Source organism: Tamandua tetradactyla, chromosome 17, assembly GCF_023851605.1.
Source record: "Tamandua tetradactyla isolate mTamTet1 chromosome 17, mTamTet1.pri, whole genome shotgun sequence".
Lineage (NCBI taxonomy): Eukaryota > Metazoa > Chordata > Mammalia > Pilosa > Myrmecophagidae > Tamandua > Tamandua tetradactyla.
The window spans coordinates 37,732,646-37,753,821 of NC_135343.1; the positions used below are offsets into that span (position 1 = coordinate 37,732,646).

The 21,176-nt window shown below is 44.0% G+C and overlaps 1 protein-coding gene across 4 annotated transcripts in view; it reads right to left on the reverse strand.

Moving 5' to 3' along the window:
• Nucleotides 1-3,508: 3,508 nt before the first annotated feature.
• SERTAD2 (SERTA domain containing 2) overlaps nucleotides 3,509-21,176 on the reverse strand; it is a 152,362-nt gene continuing 134,694 nt past the window's right edge. For all 4 annotated transcript variants that reach the window (XM_077134399.1, XM_077134398.1, XM_077134400.1 and 1 more), the window contains one exon: nucleotides 3,509-8,700. In XM_077134399.1, coding sequence (XP_076990514.1) covers nucleotides 7,743-8,696 — 954 coding nt within the window. In that variant the 5' untranslated portion in view covers nucleotides 8,697-8,700 and the 3' untranslated portion in view covers nucleotides 3,509-7,742. The remainder of the gene's footprint in view (nucleotides 8,701-21,176) is intronic.

The following is a 21,176-nucleotide window of genomic DNA, read 5'->3' on the forward strand; positions in this document are numbered from 1 at the left end:
GCCCCCTTGGCAGCCGGGCTGCTGCGGAGGGGGCTTCCCAGCTCCAGGAACACAGCCAGCGTGCAAGGGACACGGCACTGGAGAGGCCTCAAGAGTGGTGCTTCTCCTCCCACCCGAAGGCTTGGGGGGTCCCGTCCCCAGAGATGCCTGCGGCGCAGCCCCTCCAGGTGATTCCAATGTGTAGCGGGGAGGAGAATGACTGCTCGGAGCAGGCAGCGTGAGGCCTCCCTCCTTGTTTTGCCAGGGAGTCACTGGGCCCCCAGACCGGGGAAGCCACTGGCCGGAGGGGGCAAGAACCCAGACAGCACTGTAAGGATATCCAAGTCCTGGTACACGCACTGCTGGTCCCAGGGGATCAGCTCCCTCCTCTTGTTCCCCAGGGCAATGCTGCAGGTATGCCAGGAGGGGCCCCGACCCTAGAAAGTGGAGGAGAGGTAAAGCGACTTGACCTCGGGCAGCTGGGAGGAGGTGAAACTGGGATTGGAACATGGCTCCTGACTGCCTCGCCTTGCCCAGCCGCCGGAAGTCAGCTTGCCCGCGGACCCAAAGACACCAATAGCAGAGACGGGGGCAGGGAGAGTGTGCTAAGGGGTTATAAGAGTCAAAGAGACCTGGGCCACCATTTCAGCTCTGCCACACAGCTGTGTGACCTGTGAGACGTTGCTTAACCTCTCTGAGCCTGGTCTCCCTCCTCCATAAAGCGGGGGGTGGTAAGATGAACCTTGAAGGGCTGGGCGAACAGCTCACAAGGTCACGCATACCAGTGCATGGCAGTTCTGGCACACAAGTGTTCAGTAAGAGGTGGCCCTGAGGACTGTCACCCACCCCAAGTCAGTTGGGGATTTCTTTCCCAGAGGAGCAGAAGCACCTAGAAGCAATGGAGACTCGGGGACTCTTGTGCTCTGCACAAGCTTAGCTTACAGTGTCTTTAGTACATAAGTATCTGACCACCCTGACGACAAGCAAGGTGTTAGGAAAGGGTGATGCACCCCAAAATGGGCCCTCAGCACAAGTGCCACAGTTTTGCTCTAAGGCCCAACCTAAAATATCATATTGAAAGGCCTGGACTTTAGCCTCACCCCCCGCCACATCTGCTATAGCTGGCATCTGTGGACTTTTTAGTATGTGCAAGAATTGTCCTAGGTGTGCAATAGGCATCAACTCATTTAAACCCTACCACTCCATGAGATAAATGTGATCATGAACCCCATTTTATAGCTTCAGAAAATGAGGCATGGAGAGGCGCAGGATCTTGCCCAAGGTTACACCTTGCAATGATAGAGCCAGGAAGCAAATTCAGGTGGTCTGGCTCCACAGCCAAAATCTGAACCCCGATGCTGTAAACTCTCTCACTTTGGACAAAAATCACTTCGCATCTCTGTTTCCATGTCTTTGACCAAAAGACCCATCTCTAAGGCCTCCCCCCCACCCCCCCGCATCTTATGTTCTCTGAAGTTCTCTTCTGTGACTTTCCTGACAGCTCTGCCCATTCTGGTCCTGAACCCCCACCTCCAGCCCTTGTACCATCTTCAGCTTTTCAGGTGTGAATGTCCCCGTTCTATGTTCAGATGCTGTCCTAAGCCGTTGCATAGGATGCAAAGGTAAGACTGTGGGAAACTTTTTCTATAAAGGGGCAAATGACAAATATTTTGGGCTTTGCTACTTCTGCCATTGCACTGTGAAAGCATCCATGGGAATTCAATGAAAGAGCACGGCTGCTTATTTATAAGAACAGGCAATGGGTGGGAAGGATTGGCCTGGGAGCCATAGTTTACCAATCCTGGCAAAGATGAGCATCACAGGGTCGCTGCTTCAGAGCCATAGAGGAAACAAACGTGTGTGCAGCTGACCTAGAGAAACAGTAGAACTGGCTCATTGTGTCTGCAGAGGCACAGAGAGCCCTGCAGGAGAGGAAGGGGTGGCTCTGACTGGGGGCATCTGGAGGAGCCTTCATGGACCAAGAGGCTTTTGAGCTTGGCCTTGAAATGATGGGGCAGAATTTCTACAAGCAGAACAGGGGTGGCAGAGTAAGGACACAGCGGTGGCGGACTGCCCATGTGGTCTGGGAATGGGGGTTGTCCAGAGGGTGAAATGGGAGTTGACCTTAGGGCCAAACACGGAAGATGTTGAGTACTGTGCTTCTCTCATTCCAGAGAAGAGTGAACTAGTTTTGTTTTGTCTTTTAACGCGACGAATGTTTTGAGTGCCTATTATGTGTCAGGCAGTTCTAGATATGAGAGAATAGGAAAAACAGCAATAATTTGCATTTTCGTTGCACCGCCAACCCTTTCAAAGATGTTTAGGAATGCTGACTTTATCTTGTCCTCTTAAGCACAGAAATTAAATCACTAATTAATAGCAGATGCTTGTAATTTCAGACACAACCTCTCTCCTGAGTAACCGACCCTTATTTCTAGCTGCCTAATGAGTATCTCCACTGGGATGTCTGGAAGGAACTCATCATGTCCATCCGCCCATATCCCATTTGTTGACTGAATGGAACCCCTCGTCCCCCCGCCCCCTCCCCTCAGACTCAGGGTTTCCAGAACAGCTCATGCCTAGGCCAGGCCACCTCCGGACTCCATGGCCCAGGCGCCAAGGAGGACACATCCAGTCTCCTCCATTAACCCTGGAAGACCAGGGAGGTGAGGGTGTGGATTGCAAAATCATGGGGCTACTGAAGGATGTGGAAGAGAGGACTGAGGGGAACCAGCAATGTAGGTCACCTCTAGCACCAGGGATGTTACAGTAATGTCGGTGGCCAAGATTAGGAGTCAGGTACATATTTGGACACCAAGAAGAAGAGGGTCCGAGTAGGAGGAAGCTATGGTGGTGATGGAAAGAGGGCAGCAGGAATGAACCTTTCGAGGGCAAGAGGGCTCGGAGTGGGTGTGCCACACATGGGCAGCCAAGTCAAGCCTGGGAGGGGTGCCGGGCCTAAGAGAATTGCATGAGAGGAGCAGCTCCTGTAGGGAGCCGTTTTAGACACACCGAGTTTGAGATGTGGCAAATCATGGCAGAAATTTTTAAGCCCAGAGGTCAAGAGAGAGGCAGGAGACAGAACTAAGTTTTGAGAGTCCAGATGGATTATATTCCCTCGGAAAAGCAAGCAGTAGACAGAACGTGTGCAGGTTTGGTGAGAGGAGCAGATCACGGACCAAACTCAGGAGAAAACCACTCCTCATAGAGAGCTAGGAGAGGGCAGGCCACAGGTGGCTCAGCAGGTAAGAGTGCTTGCCCGAGGACCCGGGTTCGATTCCTGGTGCCTGCCCATGTTTTTAAAAAAAAAAAAAGAGAGAGAGCTGGGAGAACAAATGCAAGAGAAGTGAGGTTGAGAAGGGTCTAAGGGGGAGAACGAGGAAGGAAAGCTGTCGCGGAGACCAGGAAGGTGGGGGAAGGCTGATGGCACAATCGGGCAGAGGTCCCTGTGGACTGGTCATCGAGCAAATTCTAACAGACGCGGGTTGTGCTCTGTCCGAAGAAAGCAGTAAAACGTGCCCCTCTCATCTTTTAACTGTTTATTGTATAATATAAAACTACAAAAGTAAGACTGCTCATTTCCATGTACATTTAATCTGTCCAATCATTTCGATTACAGCCCAAACCTACACGTGAATACAGCCATCTGGGTTCCGATGTAATGTCTGTAATATTGCATAGAAAAGGCACAGCTCTCAGGTCTGTGGGGGGAAAGGTTACACCTCCTTTTTAAAAGCCCTCCTCAAAAATCCATGCACCAAATACATCACTATTTACATATATTCCAAGATCTCAGTTGTTTGCATGCATGGACTGCACTTCTCTTCCAAATTTGTTATACCCAAAAAGAGGTTCAAAATTTTCATTGGCTTTGTCTGCAATAGCATTTGATCCTGGCTGATTTTCAAAAACTATTTAGACTCATTCTTAGAAGCACTGAAAACAACTGTACATAATAAGCAGGACACACATACCTCTCTGCCGTCAGGGGCAAGGCAGTTATAGGAAGTTAACCATTTACAGCCAGAACAGATTAAATATGCTCTGTTCATTATTCTCAGAAAATGTATATAGGTTCAATTGCAACAGCAACGTTTTGAAATTAAGACAATTAATATATAGTAGAATAACAATCGCTGCACAAAGAAGAGGCTTTTATTATTTTTTACATCTTGTCATTTAAGAAGGCTGCCCTTTGGTGGCCATAATTCATTGTTTACCACAAAGGTGGTTAATAAATTTAAGCTTTAAAAACGATCTGTAAGTTGATACGTTGGCTCTCTGGAGTTTTAAGAAATTTCCCCTGATTGACCTCAGGGCAGCTGGGGCACTCCAAGGGGCTATGGCAATAAAAAGCTCAATTGATAAAAGACACTCAGGTGTAGTGGAGGCTCTGGCTGTGTCTCACCCTTTGATAGGACTGAGGGTGTCAGTGTGTTTGCCCCTTTTGTCATAAAGAGAAAGTGCTACTAAAAAAACTTTAAAAATACCAACCCTTTGATGCTTGATTTTCTTAAAAATTTGGAGGTATTAAAACATTTCCTCATCCATCCCTTTTGCATATTTCAAATAGACCCATTTTGGAGGAGAGAGTAAAAACGAATGTGGACTGTATACAATAAGACCCAGGGGTCTGGCTCTGACCCCCTTTTAATACAGATTTACATTCCTACAAGAGAATACATTCCTACCATACATTCTGCACATGTTACGATCCAGATGTTGTTAGAGCGCCACAGTAAAATAAATATATTTACACAGAGAAAAAAGGAATAAATAACTTACAGAAAAAAAACACTTCAAATTTCAAAGCTCTTATTCTGCTCTCATCTTGTCATTTCATTGCACATCACTGTCAATAATTGTCCCCTCCCTGCCCCAGCCTGCTTCTCCTTCTCATGAAGCCCCTCACATCGCCTGCCCCATGGGATCAGAAGCATGTCCTATGGTCAGGTGGGCCTCAAGTCCACACTCTGCTAGTTCTCTTTCTGGAAGGGACATCGCTTTGTAAAAATAAGACACAAAGAGAATTTGAGCACTTGTCAGTTTGGGCTTTTTGAAAACGGGCCACAAATTTTCCAAGTCTTCTTCATTTGACTTTGAATATCAAGAACTTATGGGAAGGGTATCCAAAGTTAAAAAGCACTTGCCTGCTGTTGGGAGGATTCTGCTTTGCTTCTGAAGGCCAGCCTTGCAAATACAAGGGAGTCCGAGAGCCACTTTTAGGCAACACTTCTCTGTGCTTATGTGAACTGTTGCCTAACATATGGGAGTTGTTGAAATACAAGATTTACTAATCCAATGAAAGTACAGTTGTTCTAAGTTACTGTAAATCAGGTCTTAACAATGGTAAATCAATTGCTTTACCATGCCATTGCTGGGAGTCATCAACACTATTGTATATGTACGTATGTGTGTGCAGCATGTGGCAAGTTTCCTGGGCCCTCCAGTTAGAGAAACCTCAGCGTCTGGGGAGGCTTGTTCTCTACAAGAAAGGGAAGCTCTAAAACTGACAAGCACAGTGACACCGATGCCCCTAAACAACCCATTCCCCAGCTCTCTGGTCCCTCATCCCAGTGAAGGAAGGCAGCACACCTGCAGCAGGAAGAAAGAGCTGTCCGTGGGGAGGCTGTTTGTAGGAGGCCAAGTGCCATTTGATCAGTTTCTCATTGCCCTCTGAGTTGATAATTAGCCTTTAAAACATACTCAAGTGGGAAAAAAAGTAAATGAGAATGTAAAGAGATTTAATTATGTCATACATGAATCTTAGATGAGCAGTTCCTTCATCACAAATGTATTCATTTTGCTATGTGCAGTACAAAAATAAAACTATGGCTTGTTTAAAGTGCCATTTTATATAAAGTTGTCTTTTTTTGTCCAGAAAGACCCAATTTTATCCATGGCAAGAAGTGAGCAGAACAGGCGACTGAATATTGACAAATGACCAACAACAAAAACAACAACAAAAAACAAAACCCCATAATTTAAAAATTTTAAATAAATATAAAAGTTATTCCTAAAGAAGCCATCTGCATTTCAACAATATAGGTTGTAACCTGTACTCAACAGCTAAAGTACCATTGGGAGAAAGAAAAAAACTGAAACAAAAAGGCCATAAGCAATTTCAGCAACAAGCATGATACATTTGCAAACATTTTAAAAATAAATATACACCACTAGGAATAAAAAGCTACTTCTCAAAAGTGTATGTGTATGTGTGTGTGGGGGGTAGGGGGGGTAGGGTGGGAGGTGGGCAGGGAGAAAAACATGCATAGAAAGTCCTGTCTGCGTATTTGGGTAAAACAGCCTTGAAAAGTGTAAAGTAGTTAAAGCAGCCAGATTGGAAGAAATTCCAGGTTCAAGAGCCACAAATGTTACAAGAGTGTGTTGTGTCCCGGGCCCGGCGCAGGTGAGCTGAGCTCGCAGCTCACTGCGCTGATGGTGAGGGTGGAAGGTGCCATTTCCAGCACTTAGCAACAGAGGGAACAAAAGCTCTAGGGAAGGGAAGTTGGAAAAGACAATTCAGCAACATGATGGATGCCTTCTGGGGAGATTTTTCTTTTGTAAGAGCCCTAAGCATTGCAACAGGGCTTTTAGCTCCATGAAAGGGTTCGCTGCTTTTAATAAAATTTTGTTTGAATGTAAAAATTTCATGTCATAAGGAAAATCATGTCAAAAAAGGAAGCTGTGGGTTTGATTTTTTTAAATAATTAAAAGCACAAACTTGGCATAAGTACACACTTAAGTACTTGTGTAGTCTTCCCCTCAAAAAAAAAAAAAGGGGCGTTAAAGAGAACCATCAGTTCAACCCCGAGCTCCACAGCCATCTCCTGCCAACTGCTTAATGCAAATTTGATGAGCAGGTGCGGCTCTGGCTTTGGGAATCACAGTACTGGCAGGTGTTTGTGCCAGGGGGTCGATGCTTGTGAAATTTGGGTGTGATAACGCCTGGCCCTTTCTTAAAGTGTGTGTGTGTGTGTGTGTGTCTGTATGTGTTTTCATTTGGGGATATCAACTAAAAATTGATTTGATCCAATTTTCTCTTTGCACCATACACATATAAAACATTACAACTCTATAAAAGTACAAGTGCAACTTGTACATCTGAAGTTTGCAGGAACTATGTGAGCAAATCCTATCAAAATAGCTATCTCATGTATAAACAGCATTTGTTTTTAGAAAAACGATATCATAAACTGCAGAATCTGTACAAAAATATAAAATAAATTTGGGCAGCAGTTTCTAAACAGCCATGTAAATGCAACACTTACGAGGAGTAGTTAATGCCTCTAAAAAGGCTGAATTGCCAAGTCAACCTATACAGGGCGAAGAAACCAGAAAAGGTACAGAGATTATCTAAATAATATATATATTTTTTCTTTTTTACCTCTTGCAATAAAACTTATAGAAAAAATAGACAAATATGCACATGCAATTTACAGCTTTTCCAACTTAAATCCTTGTGCTTCACTTCAAAACTGTTTTTCCTTGTTTTTTTCTTTTCTTGTCATTCAACATAGCAACACTGTCTTCAAATGCATTCTTTCCTATACCAGGGTATTAGGTCTCTGAGGAACCACTCAAAAAAGCATATTAAAAGTGGTCATACTTGGATGAAGGCACTCCAACTCTGCTCAAAGCAAAAACTAGTGTGATCCTTTTGTAAAATCTTCTTTTTCTCTGAAAAAGGCAAGCGAGGGTGCATGCACAGTGCGGAGGGGTGGTCGGGGCTGAGGGAAGGCTCACGGGCTCTGGGCAGGCCCTTAGGACCCCACGAGCACCTCCATGATGTGGTCCAGCTCTGTGAGGTCCATTTTGAAAGGCTGGCTCGGGGCGACAGGCTGGCTGCTGTATGGAGCTAGAGTCTTGAGGAGGTCATCAGCCGACACCGGGGCCATTTTCGAGGCTGTCCCTGACGTGGACGTGCAGGGGTCGAAATCATACATCGATGTGTCAATGTCAGCAAACAGGATGTCATCCAGAGTCAAGTCTGTCAGAAAACCCGTGGACGTGGTGATTTCGAAGTTCCCAGGCAGAGTGTCCATGAGCTTCGAGTCATCCGTGCGGCCCTCTGGGAGTCCCTCAGGTTTCTGGACGCTGGACTCACTGGGGTTCCCTCTTGAGCTGTCAGCTGCTGCTACTGTGGCCTCTGTGGAGGTAGATGTGGGACAGAGCTCCTCAATCTCGTCCAAGGCAGAGGAGAAACTGTCCTTTTCTGGTGGGAGGGCTGGAGAAGAGGGTTTGGTAGGAGCCGCAGCCTGCACGGCCTGGGAAGTGCAAAAAGTGTCGTGGTCATCCTCCTCCAGCAGGGAGGCCGGGGTGAGACAGGCCTCCAGGGGTGTAGTGCTTCCGAGGTCGAAGTCACAGGGGTGGGCGGGTGGGGACGCGGTGTGGCTGAAGGCGGGCTGGGCCTCCCGGTAGCTGTGGCTCAGGGGGTCGGAGGGCACAGAGGAGGGGGCAAACACCGGCCTCAGGCTGCCTTCCTGTTTGAGTTCCTCCTGGATCCGCCTCAACATGTTGTTAATTAAGACAGTCTTCTGCAGGCTGGGCTCCGTCAGGGGCCTGTGGTTATAGAGCTTCATAAGGGAAATGTTGAAGATAGTCTGGCGCTGTAAGGTGTAGGACACCTTAGATGGACCGTCATAGGGAGACAGGATTTTGCCTTCCAGCCCATCTTCATACTCATCAAACTTCCGTTTTTCTCCTTTACCCAACATATATCTGCAAAAGAGAAAGGAAGGAAATGGGATCAGTCCCAGGAAAACGAATTTCCACAATAGAGAAGATGCTTATTTAGAGGTCATGACTTGGATTTGGTTCCTTGTCCCATTTTATTTGAAACTGATGAATTAAGGGGAAGACCATTTGCATAAGAGAAAATTGGGAAATCTACCTGCATATGCCTGTGGAGCAATTTTTATCATGAGGTAGCCTGGTAAATGTATTTCCTGAGAAATGTGTACGACACAGACAAGTTAAGAGTTACCATGGAAACCCTGATTTTGACTTTTCCCAGCCCATGTGCTTGCGCTGGCACGCCTCACATTATCCTGCAGGTTCACTTTCCCTCCTCCAAGCAGATTCATTTTTAAAGCCTAAGAAAACACTTAGAATGCCATGACATAAACAGATATATATATGTGTCATGAACTTACAGCTTGAACACATTTTGAACGATTAAGAGAATCAAGTTAGAGAAGGGGGATCGTGTACAATTTTGGTAGAACTCGGTGTGCTTGAAAATGCTTTTTCTATCCTCATTATGCAGAAAGCCTTTTTGCCTGTTTGGTGACATGTGGTGAAGCGCTCAGTCTGTTTTAAATGACCACTGTGATTGAGCCGCTACTGCTTTTCATTCTAGAATCAAGTGGGGTAATGTGTACTTCCCAGTCCAAGTTTCTCCTTGGCTCAATTTCAATGCATACAGTTGTACCTGAATGCAACTGGATTAATTTAAAAAGAATGTGCCATGATTGTAAGCATGGCTGGTTGGGTACTTGAGACATTTCTCGACAAAATCACCCGCTGTGATTCCAGGGAGACACATGTATTTCAAAGAAACTCTGACCTCACATCTCAAAGCCCTGAGAATTTGGCAATGGGTTGAATTTTAAAACCTCTAGGAAGAACGCATGCCCCTTCCTTTCTAACCTTCACAGCTCTGGCTGCCTCCTCCCCTGCTGCATTGGTGGAGGTGGTGGGACGCTGTCAGCTGGCTCCATCCTCTGCAGTGGTCATGCCTGCACCCCAAGGTCGCGCCCTCATGGCCCCCTTTCAGGACTTCTGTGCTCTCAGCAGAACAATCTCAAGTCCATCAGCTTTACCTCACAGACCTTACTTCCCAACCATTTAATTAAGAAAGCTGTTTATACGTTGTCCAGACCAGGACACTTGGTTTTAATGGTTTCTTTAAGCCAGGCCTATGCATGTCCCCTCACCCCCCACAACACCTAGACATAGACTAGTCAATTCTCCCCTCAAAGACTCACTCTTTCCGAAATCTTCATAGATAAACCATTGCTTTATAGTTACCCAATTTTTCTCCTAAATTCTACTTAGCTTTTGCTGAGTATTCACTGAGCACCCACCCCCCTCCCCCCCTCAATCCCCTATTAGCTCACTGGGCCTCTAAGCTGTCTTGAGCACTCTGCTAGGTTCTTTGAGGTGTCCTCCAGAAACATGAAGCCTGGCTTCGAGGGGTTAAATCTCTTCTACACCTCATTGTTCCTTTGAGTTACAAACCTCATGATAAAGGAATAAGGCTAAAGGTAATATAAGCCCAGAACTTCCTTCCGAAGCTCCCTGAAAAAAGCCACGCTACCCCTCAAGGTGGACAGACAGACATGGGCGTCATATAACACAGACCACAAATCCCACTTGAAGTGACTGGTTTCTTGAGCTCAGTCTCCAGGACAGAAACACAATAATGGCTACAACTTATCAAGGTCAGAATGAGCTTGAGAATTTGTTAATGCTTATAAGGCATGTGGAGCTGCTTGTAAGAAACAGCTTCCCTCATTTTGTAAACGTTAAGAAAACAGCTGTCAATCACTAGGACCAAAGACCAGTCAAGCAATTCGCTATCTTCTGATGCAAGGAAGGTTTAATAAACAATGCACTTATCTAATACTTCACATGACAGAGATTTCCAAATGTTTAGTGCTGAAAGTCTCATTTGTATATACGTATGTTGCCTAGAACCTTTCCTATCCAAACTATCTGTGCCATATTAAAACTTGGGGATGAATCAGAGTGGAGGTGATTGCAGTTTGTGTTACAAAACACTTTCAACTTTGTGCACTGAAAGTGTTACTACTGTACAACTGTGTTTTGAAACAGAAAATTGTATTCACTATTATATTGTTTGTATTTTCTTAGAATCTAAGCATTTAAATACTCATTTCCAGAAAAAAAAAACATTTTGTCAAAGTGCTTACTAAGAGAATTTAATTCTCATGTCAAGCTGTTGCAAAGTAATGCGATTATGCACAATACATTTAAAAGCATGTGTGCACATGCGTGCATACACAAAGACAAACACACATTCTAAAATAGTGTTTCTCAAAGTATGGTCCACAGATGGGGCAAGTCTGTGGACTGTTACTGGTCCATGAAGAGGCAAATAAAGATACTGTAGTATTTAGAAACTTCTATAACAAATTGACAGTAATTATATGCCTGTTGGATTTAATAAAAACAAAATGGGGCTTGTATTTTCTACATCTTCGTATTTTATTTCATTTTTCTAGCAATTGTTTTTATTGTGTTTTACAAGAGTACTAGTCTATGACCAAACAACAAAACTGGCCTCTCACCACTGACAATTTTAGAAGCACTTTCCCAAAATGTAAAACCAACACACAACTAAAAATTAATCCGCTTGCCACCACTTTGTTCTAGAAGAGAGCTATCACAGGTAATACAGTGTAGGTTTTCTCTTTTTCCTTCAGTCACTGATATAGAATATCTCTTAAGATTTAAAGACATTTAAAGATTTAAAAGTTTGTTGCCAGGAAAAAAAAAACAGAACTTTTTCAACTACTCACAGTTCTCTAGAAATAATCACTGAATCTATATAAACCCAGTATTTTAAAAAGTACATTGATCATGCAATACTCTAGGCATTTAGCAGGATTCCCACAGCTGAAAAGAGATCTGTGGAGATACTTTCAGAGAGAATTCAATGTGAGAAGCTCCTAATTTCGCATTAGAATGATCCAGCTGGTCACAGCTGTATGATAATCCCTACTGATTTAGTCTTATCAAACTTTTCCTGGAAGGTGTGGGAAGAGGGCCCTTGTAGGCAAAATCTGTGAGCAGGAACAGATATCCAAATCGAACCTCCGATATGCTTCTCAAATGTATAAAGAACTGATGGTACAGTATGTCTCAAGGTAGAACTGATGGTACAGTGTCTCAAGGTAAGTTTGCTTTTATTTCTCTATTTCATATAATGAGGAAAAACTGGCTTCACACACCCTGTAAGGTAACAAAATGCACACAATCCTAATTTTTACTAATTCCCTCTAAATTTTTACAGAAAGGAATAAAATGCAACATAATAAAACCTATCCCAACTTTTACTTAAAAATGAATTCTTCCCAAAGTGTGCTTAAGGTGTGTTTAGAAAGTAGAGTGTCCCCTTGCCCCTACCCCAAGGTGGTCAGAAGAGGACCTGAGCCCCTGGGTTTTACCCAAAGCAAGGGGGAAGGGTAGTGAGACTAAATCCACTCTCAGGACTTTGTATTAACAACCATCCCCAGTAAGCAGAAGGCAATGTAAAGAGGAAAATAAAACGCAGGCTTCTCAGGAGCGTGTGGGCAAGTAGCCAAACGATGTCGTCCCTCCCGATACCTCTGGGCCTGGGGCTCAGGGTGGCCTGTGATGCTGCCGCTCCCCAGAAATGCCCTTCTTCTCCTTGACCACTCGACAAAAATAGTTCTTTTCGCCTGATGCTGGGGAGGCACGTGACTTTTAAAAGGCCTCCCTAGGCTGAAGCCTAAAATTGAAGTAGTACCTAGAGCCCATTAACAGCTTCAAGGTGACCCCAGGGAAGGAGGGTGCTCTACTGTTCTGACCAGCAAGGCACCTGGGCTTAAGGGCTAAAGGGGCTTGGGGCCCAGGAGGGGTCTGTGACTCGGCGTGGTTCCTGGACCACCTCAGGGCTTTGCTGCCCGAAGGTGTCCCCAAACCCATGTCTTCTACCTAAAATTTAAGACAAGACCCAGGGAAACCATGAGCTCCAGGGCTGGGCTGGAGACCCCCACCTGGAGGAGGCAGGTGGGAACCTGGGTGAACAAAACACGTCCCCTCAGGCCATGAGGTCAGTGCTCCCTCCCTCTTCTGAGGCTCCAAAGGGGCCTAAAACTAACAGCAGCTACTTTTCTACTTAATATTCATTAGCTTTCAATAAAAGGTTCCAGATAAACACATCTTCCTTCCCCAAGAACCTTGTTAGAAACAAATGCTTCTCATTAGGGCTCTGCTCTCAAAAGCTACAGTGTTGGGGAGTTGATGTTAAAATACACCAAAGTATCAAATGCCATTAGACATCGCAAAGGAGTTTCCTCAGGAGACAAAGGGCAGAGGAACAGAAGACCCTGGTTACCTGACTAGTCAAGGTTCTGCAGATCCACTAGATTCTGAGTGGATCCCACAGCACAGGGTCAGTACGGATCCCTTCGTGATCACGTGAGGGTCACTACAGACTGGGTGGATCAGAGAAGACTTCTGGAGATAGACTTGAAGTCGCGCCATTTAAAATTCATATTTAGGGTATGTGACTGTCTTTTAATGTCTGTATTCCACGTCCCACGGGGGTCTCACGGGGGCAGAGATAATCTGTATCCCTGGAAGATGCTCCATGAACGGTCACTGAATAAAGGATGGTGAATGAAAAGAATGAGAAAAGGCAGGCCAGGGACAGCCAGAGAAGAGCGGTACAGGGTGTGCGGCCCTGTCCCCGAGCGTTTGGGTTCTGTGCACGGGAGGGGGCGCGTGGGGGGTCACAAAGACCTGGGTAATGACACACTAGACTGTGGAGGCAGGAGTGCTCCAGCTCATTCCTTACGGGAAGTTCTTATGGGAATGCCTTTCTCATTCTTAGGTCTCTGACGTGGGTGAGCATCAGAACCACTGGAAGACCTCACCCCTAGAACTTCTCACTCAGCAGGTCTGGGTTAAGGCCTAAGAACATGTATTTCCAACAAGCTCCCAGGCAAGGCGGGCCGGGGGACTACACATTGAGAACCACAGTTTAGTCTTTTTCCCATCTGGTCATTTCACGTTTAAGTGCTCAATAAAATGTTCCAGTAGTTAGTCTTGATTCCTCCCCAAAATCTTTCCTATTTATGCTTAAGCACGTGAGAAAAAGAGAATGAACAGTATGTTTGTGATGATAATTGACAAATGCCATTTTAAAAAATACTATATGCAGAATTAAGATGGTTTAAGCTCAATTTTACTGAAAAAGTTCAGCTTCTCAGCTGACACATCAAATCCCAGTGGCTCTGTGGTGTCCAGATTCTTTTTGCCCTATTGTAAAGTGAGGCCTTACGCCCTAGTACAAAAAGGAACTGAAATAGCATCTGTGTTTAAAAGGGTAATGTTTCATAGCTTTTATTTCATGGCATTAAGATGAAAAGTAAACACTCAAAAAACAAATAAATAAATAAAAAATTCTCTTTAATTCAATATTTTTCTATTATTTAAAAGCTATGCCACATTTTAAAAATCACTCTGTGCCAACCAAAAAAAGGTGTAAAAATTTGCATTATGTCCTAAGACAATTCATTCCAAACATTAATCATTACCCCACTTGGAAAGAAAGTCCTTTATCACTGAGGAACTCTTCTACTCGCTATCCAGAGAAAGATAATAAATGCTACAAAAGGGCTTTAAAAAGGAGTCAACAATGACAGCTCAGTCCCAACTTCTGGAGAGGAAACAATTGGGGAAAGAGTTTCTGCCCACATGTCCAAAAGGCAGCCAAGATGGAGCAAGGAAATGCCTTGTTCAGCATGCAGCAGCCCACAGGTGGGGGGGGCCTGCCGGGAGAACCTCTTCACAACACCTGAAGGCCCAGTTGGTTCACCTTGTATATTTTCAAGAGCTTGATCCAACTTCCCTCTGGACTTGTAGGTAACAAGTACAAACTTGGTGTTCTCCCTTCTCAGAAGTGCAGCAACCTCTACAATTAAGTGACATGTTGTTTTTTAAAAGTCCATTAACAAGGCAAAACTAAGCTATGGTGTCTGCAGCCAAGGAGCAGGGTGGTTAGTAAGTAGAAGGGCACAGGCTTTAGGGAGAGCAGGTCAGGGAGTCCCTCTTCTCCTGGAGGTGGGGGGAAACGGGGGACCGGAGAGAGGTGAATAAACACTGGTGTCTGCTTTGTGATAAGTCACCAGCCTGGACACTTAGGATCTGTACCGCTTTCTGTACGCATGCCACGCTTTAATTTAAAAGGGAGCTTTAAGAAGCCATCTTTCTCGTCTCTTCAACTACTCTGTGCAATATGACCACTGGCTGCTGAGGAGCCCAGCAGAGTGGGACCCAATCAAAAAGCCAACATAGTAATAATGAGGCATTTACATGAATGTCGACAGTTCAGAACTGTGATTTGTCCTAATAGATCTACCTCCTTTGAAGAAAAGAAAAGACAGGAAAAAAACAAACAAAAAAAACAAACACACACAAGAAGATATGTGAAGGGTGCCTTAAAAAGAAGGCTAGAGGCTTGTTCCTCACTCTGGTATCCAGTGAGGCCAAAACCCACAGCCCTTTAAGTTGAAACACATTCTTTCAGTTTCTTTTGGGGGGAGTGGTAGAAAAGAGGAGTGCCCTTGGCACGATTACTGTCTCTCTTCCGGGACAGAAAAGAGAAGTTGACTCAAACTTGGGCCAGAACTTGTTTTGAGACAACTTCTGAAACAGAGTATTTTCATTTCTTCTCTCCTCACTGCACACACTGGCCTTAAGATAATGCTTTGGAGGTGGTCTGAACGGAAAGCCTCTCTTCCTAACAAGTAGATGCCTCCCACCAGCCACAAGGTAGGGGATCTAAGAAGTAATTCCTCTCTAAGTGAGAACCTCCTCACCTTCCCTCCAGTCTACTGTCCTATTGTGAGCCAGCAACTCACAAGCAGGAAGGAAAAGAGGATCCTACTTGGGTGGAGGAGAAGACATCTGCTTGGGCAACTTTCTGCACTGTTAAAATACCATACCTTGGGAAGAAAGCACACATAAGGAAGAAACCGATAATATCTATGTTTTCAAGCACCTCCCCTTCCCCAAGCAACAAAACACACCAGCAAGAACAAAAATGCCACCGTGCAAAAGACGGAGTCCACGATGTAGGCAGGATCAGAGAGGAGGCTCCTAAAAGCAGGGGAGTCCCCGGCGGGCTTCGGGCCAGTGAGTGCCGCAGCCTGCTCGGGAGCAGCGACGCCCCCCACCCCCGACCCCGCCCCACGAATGTGGGGCGCGATGCCATGAGACACCAGGAGGGGGCGTCAGGGGCCTCCGTGCGCCCCAAGGCCGACTTCAGACCCCAAGGTGACCGCCTCTGGCCCAGGGGAGGGGCTGAAACAGGGTCCAGACGCTCACGCGGAGCCAGGCCCTCTGCTCTTGCACGGCCAGGGTAAGGATCCCCGGATCACCCAGAGCTGCCCAGATCAGGGAAGTTCTTTTTTTAAACTAAAGCTCATCCAGGATTTCTGAGGTCCCAGAAGTAACATCCATGCTAATTGGTAAGTAAGACAAAGCCTTCCCTAACAAATCGGCAATGTAATTATAAAGCCAGTCACCAGATCAAGCCAGTTAACTGCTCCCAGCGACAGTCTGAATCTGTAACCCGATCCCCCCTGCGCCCGGCGCCGCCCGGGCCCACCCGAGGTCCGCAGGGCACCGCAGCCCTCCGCGCCGCGCGGGCGACCAGCCGCCGCTCGCGGACCGAGACCCGCAGGAACCAACTCGGCGCTTTATCCACAGGGCCGTAAAGCAGACAGAGAACTGAAATTGGGTCGGGAAGTTTATCTCTAAGTAAACTAAAACAACAACAAAATAAACAAGGACCACCAAGTTTCACTGGCTGGGATTTTCTAAAGCCCACGTTTACAAAGAAATTCTAGCTTTCCTTCTCAGGATTTTTACACTCTTTAACTCAAGATGATTTCTAACACTGTTGGTTTGTCAAATATAGCCTTTTCTCCTGGAAGAAACGAGTACACATGTTGACAGCTAACTGTATTTAGAAAGCAAAACAATCAAATTCGGGGGGAGAGGATCTTTACAACAAATATTTCTTTGGAATAAATTATGGCCTTGTTAATGAACTTCTGGAAAGAAAAACAGGCTTTTTCGAAAGTAACTGTTAAGTACTATACAATGTTTTCATATCCCTGCTTATTAGTTCCCCTCAAAGCTGGGAATTTTAGGTTTTAATCCTAACCCTCATGAAGCCAGGGGCACCAAAGACCATGGAAATGCTAACCATTTTATATATTTCAACTAAGGATTCCAGCTAAATGGACCGCACACATAACTGAAGTAAAAGGTCGAGTAGAATTATACAGTCTGTCAACTTAAGTTTAAGAAAAACATACCCAACATGACGCGACACCTCGAGTTCGCTTTAAACTACTCCAGAAAAAAATGTGTCATGTAGATGAAAGAAGATCAACACAATGTTGATAATTGTGAAAACAGGGTGATAAGTACATGGGAGTGCAGTGTACTCTTCCCTCTACTTTTAAGTGTGTTTGGAATTTTCCACAAAAAAGGAAACATACACACAGCAAAAGAGTTTTAAAATTCTGAAAATTAAAAAAAATAAGCATAATAAATTATGCGCACATCAATGAGAACTATTAACTTACTAGGTTTCTTACACAGAAGAAAGCTATTAACGCTCCCTGTAAACAAGCATGCCCAGCACAAGTCCAACTCCCTGTAAACAAGCATGCCCAGTACAAGTCCAACTCCCTTTAAGCGCTGCAAGACTGCACTTGACGTCCAGCCACAAGGGGGCGCAGGAGAGCAACAAGGCACCCCTGAAATCTGACTCTTCACTGCAATTTCTATCTACAGATCTTTCCAAGATTGTTCCCAAATTCAGGCCTCCACAGCCCACTGCTAAGCAAACTGGTAGTCTTACCAAGAGCGAGTTAAATTATATTATGCTATGGTTCAAACCCTAGAAATATTTTCTGTAGGAAAGGTTGTTGCCTATGTATAAGTAACACCGACGCTTCAAAACCATGATTAAATCCTTTGAGGATTCAGAATATTCAACGAGGAATCTAACGTGGACTCCCAACCACACAACGAGTCTCAATAAGTTTAGCACTAAGAGTTATACTAGCAGAGAAGCCTTCACTAATCCTATTTCTTAATAAATTACCTCCAAACTGAACCACTTCAGGCAGTCATGTGGGAAAACTCTCCATAAAGGATGTTGGGGAGGAGCCACTTAACTGCAAAATATAATGCAGCTAACTTCAGGGAGACAGTGAAGTATGCCACTGTGTAACTACTTGCTAGAAGTCTTCCCATTCAAATTACAAGGTTACATGATCTTGTATGTTCAACAATAATGTTAACAGATGAGCAATTACTAACCTTTCCATTTAAAAGTTGCTAACTAGGAATACATACTATACTGTTTGTACTTATGTTAGTATAATCATTTAAATTATGCTACTTAAAAAAATTGGTATCAGGAGCACATCTTTATCATTCTGAATCTAAAGCCTCATTAACATTAACGGAAGGAATTTGTACATTTGCGTTTCTTTACTATAAGATCGTGTGCTTGTAAAGGATAGTCAGATACCTTCCCCCCAGCCTTCATTCCCTGTGCATAATGAAAATACATATTTATAATTGCTTGGATGGGATTCTGGTTTCAACTCTCCTGTAGCATCTTTTCCCCAAAGATACCTTGTTTTTCCCCTCACACTAGAGACCCTTAATAAACACTGAAACAGGGGGGTGGGGGGGGAGGCTTAGAGTAGAAACCAAAGACTCTGCCAAAAATGTGTGACAGCCTTTTTAGAAAGAGAATCATTAGATATATCAGTCACTCTAAAACGGGTCAATGTAATTTTGTAGGACAATTCTGTGAAAAATAAAAATACAACTTAAGACAAAAAAGGTGGATTTCTTAGGTCTCATTTGTTAACCAACTGATTATTCGCCACTGAAAGGGGAAAAAAAACTAAGTATGCTACATCAGAAAAAGTTTTTATTTCAGTGTTTCTTAAAAATTATGATTAGTGTTTAATCTTCTTGGTTTTCAAAGTTAGAATGTCTTATTACACTGAAAAATCCCTTTAAAATATTCAGAACATATTTTATCTTTTAACTTCCACATGCAGTCTAGTGAGGAAAGCCAGAGAAATGTTATTTCTTTACTTAATGAATAAAATTAAAATTGTATTCTACAATCTAAATCTTGACTCCTGAAGAGAAAAATACATCTACAACATGACATGGCGACAAAAAATTTAAAGTGTAGAAATATACTGAAAGGCATGTAAAAGGGAGGAAATACCATTTTAATATGTAAATACCTGTCGCATGTAAGTAACATACACATTTGGAATATTTATTTTAGTTACTTCCAAGAAAAGGGCAGGCTAGTGACAAGGTTTTATAAAGCCAATTTAAGCTTTATATTATATACTTGAATAATTCACAAAGTAGAAAAAGGAAACGATTCAAACTAAACTTGGGGGTAACTAAATGATACCTTGTAAATATGGCAGCCATTTGTTTTGTTTGTTTTTTTGTTTTGTTTTCAGACCAGCCAAACATTTCTTTATTCTGCCTGAGATATCTTTTTTAAAAAATATTTTTACTGACAAAACTTCACATGGACCATACATGGTGTACAATCAAAGGCTCACAATATCATCACATAGTTGTGTATTCATCACCACAATCATTTTTAGAACATTTGCAGAACTCCAGGAAAAGAAAAAGAAAAAAGAAAAAACTCATACATCCTATACGCTTTACCCTTCCCTCTCATTGACCACTAGGTAAAATAAATTGGGTAGACTGAAATACTAGCCTTTTTATTTTTTGTGGGGGGAGGAGGAAAGTGCATGGGCTGGGAATCGAACTGGGGTCTCCTGCCTGGCAGGGCCATTTGTTTTTAAGAATAATTACTTGCCAGTTATTTTGAGATAAAATGTATTCCTTCGGAAAGACTTCTGTGAAGTGACAATTACTCATAGAACTTTAAGCAAAGTCATTTAGTCAAATAAAATCTAAATAATGAGAATAGCACGCTAAATGTAATGAATATTCATTTTTCTAAGGAAACTGCCTCTTGAATACTTCATCTTCAATTACCTTTGAGAAAAAGCCTTCCCCTCTGACCTACCGGGGAAGGCCATCTCAACGTTCTATTCAGGCCACCAACCTACCTTTAGGTGCTTTAAAAGGCAGGGACCAACTGAGGTATTCACATTTTGAATTTCTAAACCAAGTACTGTCAGCTAAGAATCATTATCAGGTGAAATCTATTTTATTTTTCCGTACATTGTAAAAAATAAAATAAAATAAAATCGGCCTGTTCTAAAAACTGTTCACAAAGACCATCACAGGTTACTGACAAGCAAAGAGGCAGTGAAATGTCTTTTTCAGCAGCAGACCATAGTGCTCAAATTCCAATGCCAGATCGGTTTTCTATGGCAGCAATAAGACAGCAGTACACACACGTACACAACACACACACACACCACAGAGGTCCTCTCCTCAAAAAAGAAAGAAATCTGAAAAGCAAATCTGTATCATGTATTATAAAATGGGATAGTCATCAAGGGAGAATCAGTTTAAAACAGATGCTACCTCGTTATCTCATTAGTGTGGCTAGAATTTTATGGAAACCCATTCTGGGGTAGAGATGACCTTGGGACTTTCAGATTCCCTGAGTTTAACTCAGGCAACACTGCTAAACACAAGGGTGGGGTACTCCAGCAAGCCCCAGTGGCTGTGGTGTGGTGCGGACTGATAAGCAAGCAGTCAGCCAGAGATGAGGAGAGCAAGGGGCTAAAGGTTGGTTTGCAGCAAGTGACTTCTCGTAATTTAATGTTCTGACTGTGGCATATTTGAGTAGCACATTTTACTTTTGTTCAACAGGTTCACCCAGCCCACCGTAAACATAAGAGTGCATGTAAGACCCAGAATCCCTTCCCCTTCACCATTCTATGAGAAACTCCTCAGAAGCATAAGAATGCTGGATTTAGCCTCTTCATTTCAGCTAAATGTCTATGAAACTTTTTAAGGAAAAAAAAAATCAGAATTAATTAGTAACTCTGCAAAGGTACAGGTTTTGCATAGAGACAAAAGATAGTAATGCAGGCATGAATTAGTTACTAGAGAAACAAAGCTGCCTTTGGGCATCTAAAACTAGTCAGACCTGCTGTAGCAGTCGTACAGTCGGCTTCAGATATGCCCTGCACTCTCCTGCCTCCAGCCCCCGCCCCACGTATCCGCATAGCTCCTTCCACTCGCAGCTCCAGCCAGGCTGGCCAGGCACACTCGCCACTCACCCTGCCATCCGTCCCTGCTCCCAGCAGAGTCAGCTCTGGATGAGCAGTGGGCAAGAGGAGGCCAGGCAGGAGAAGGGCAGACGCCGATACCATCCTGAACTGAAAATTGCAAGGGGTGCACAACACAACTCATGTTAG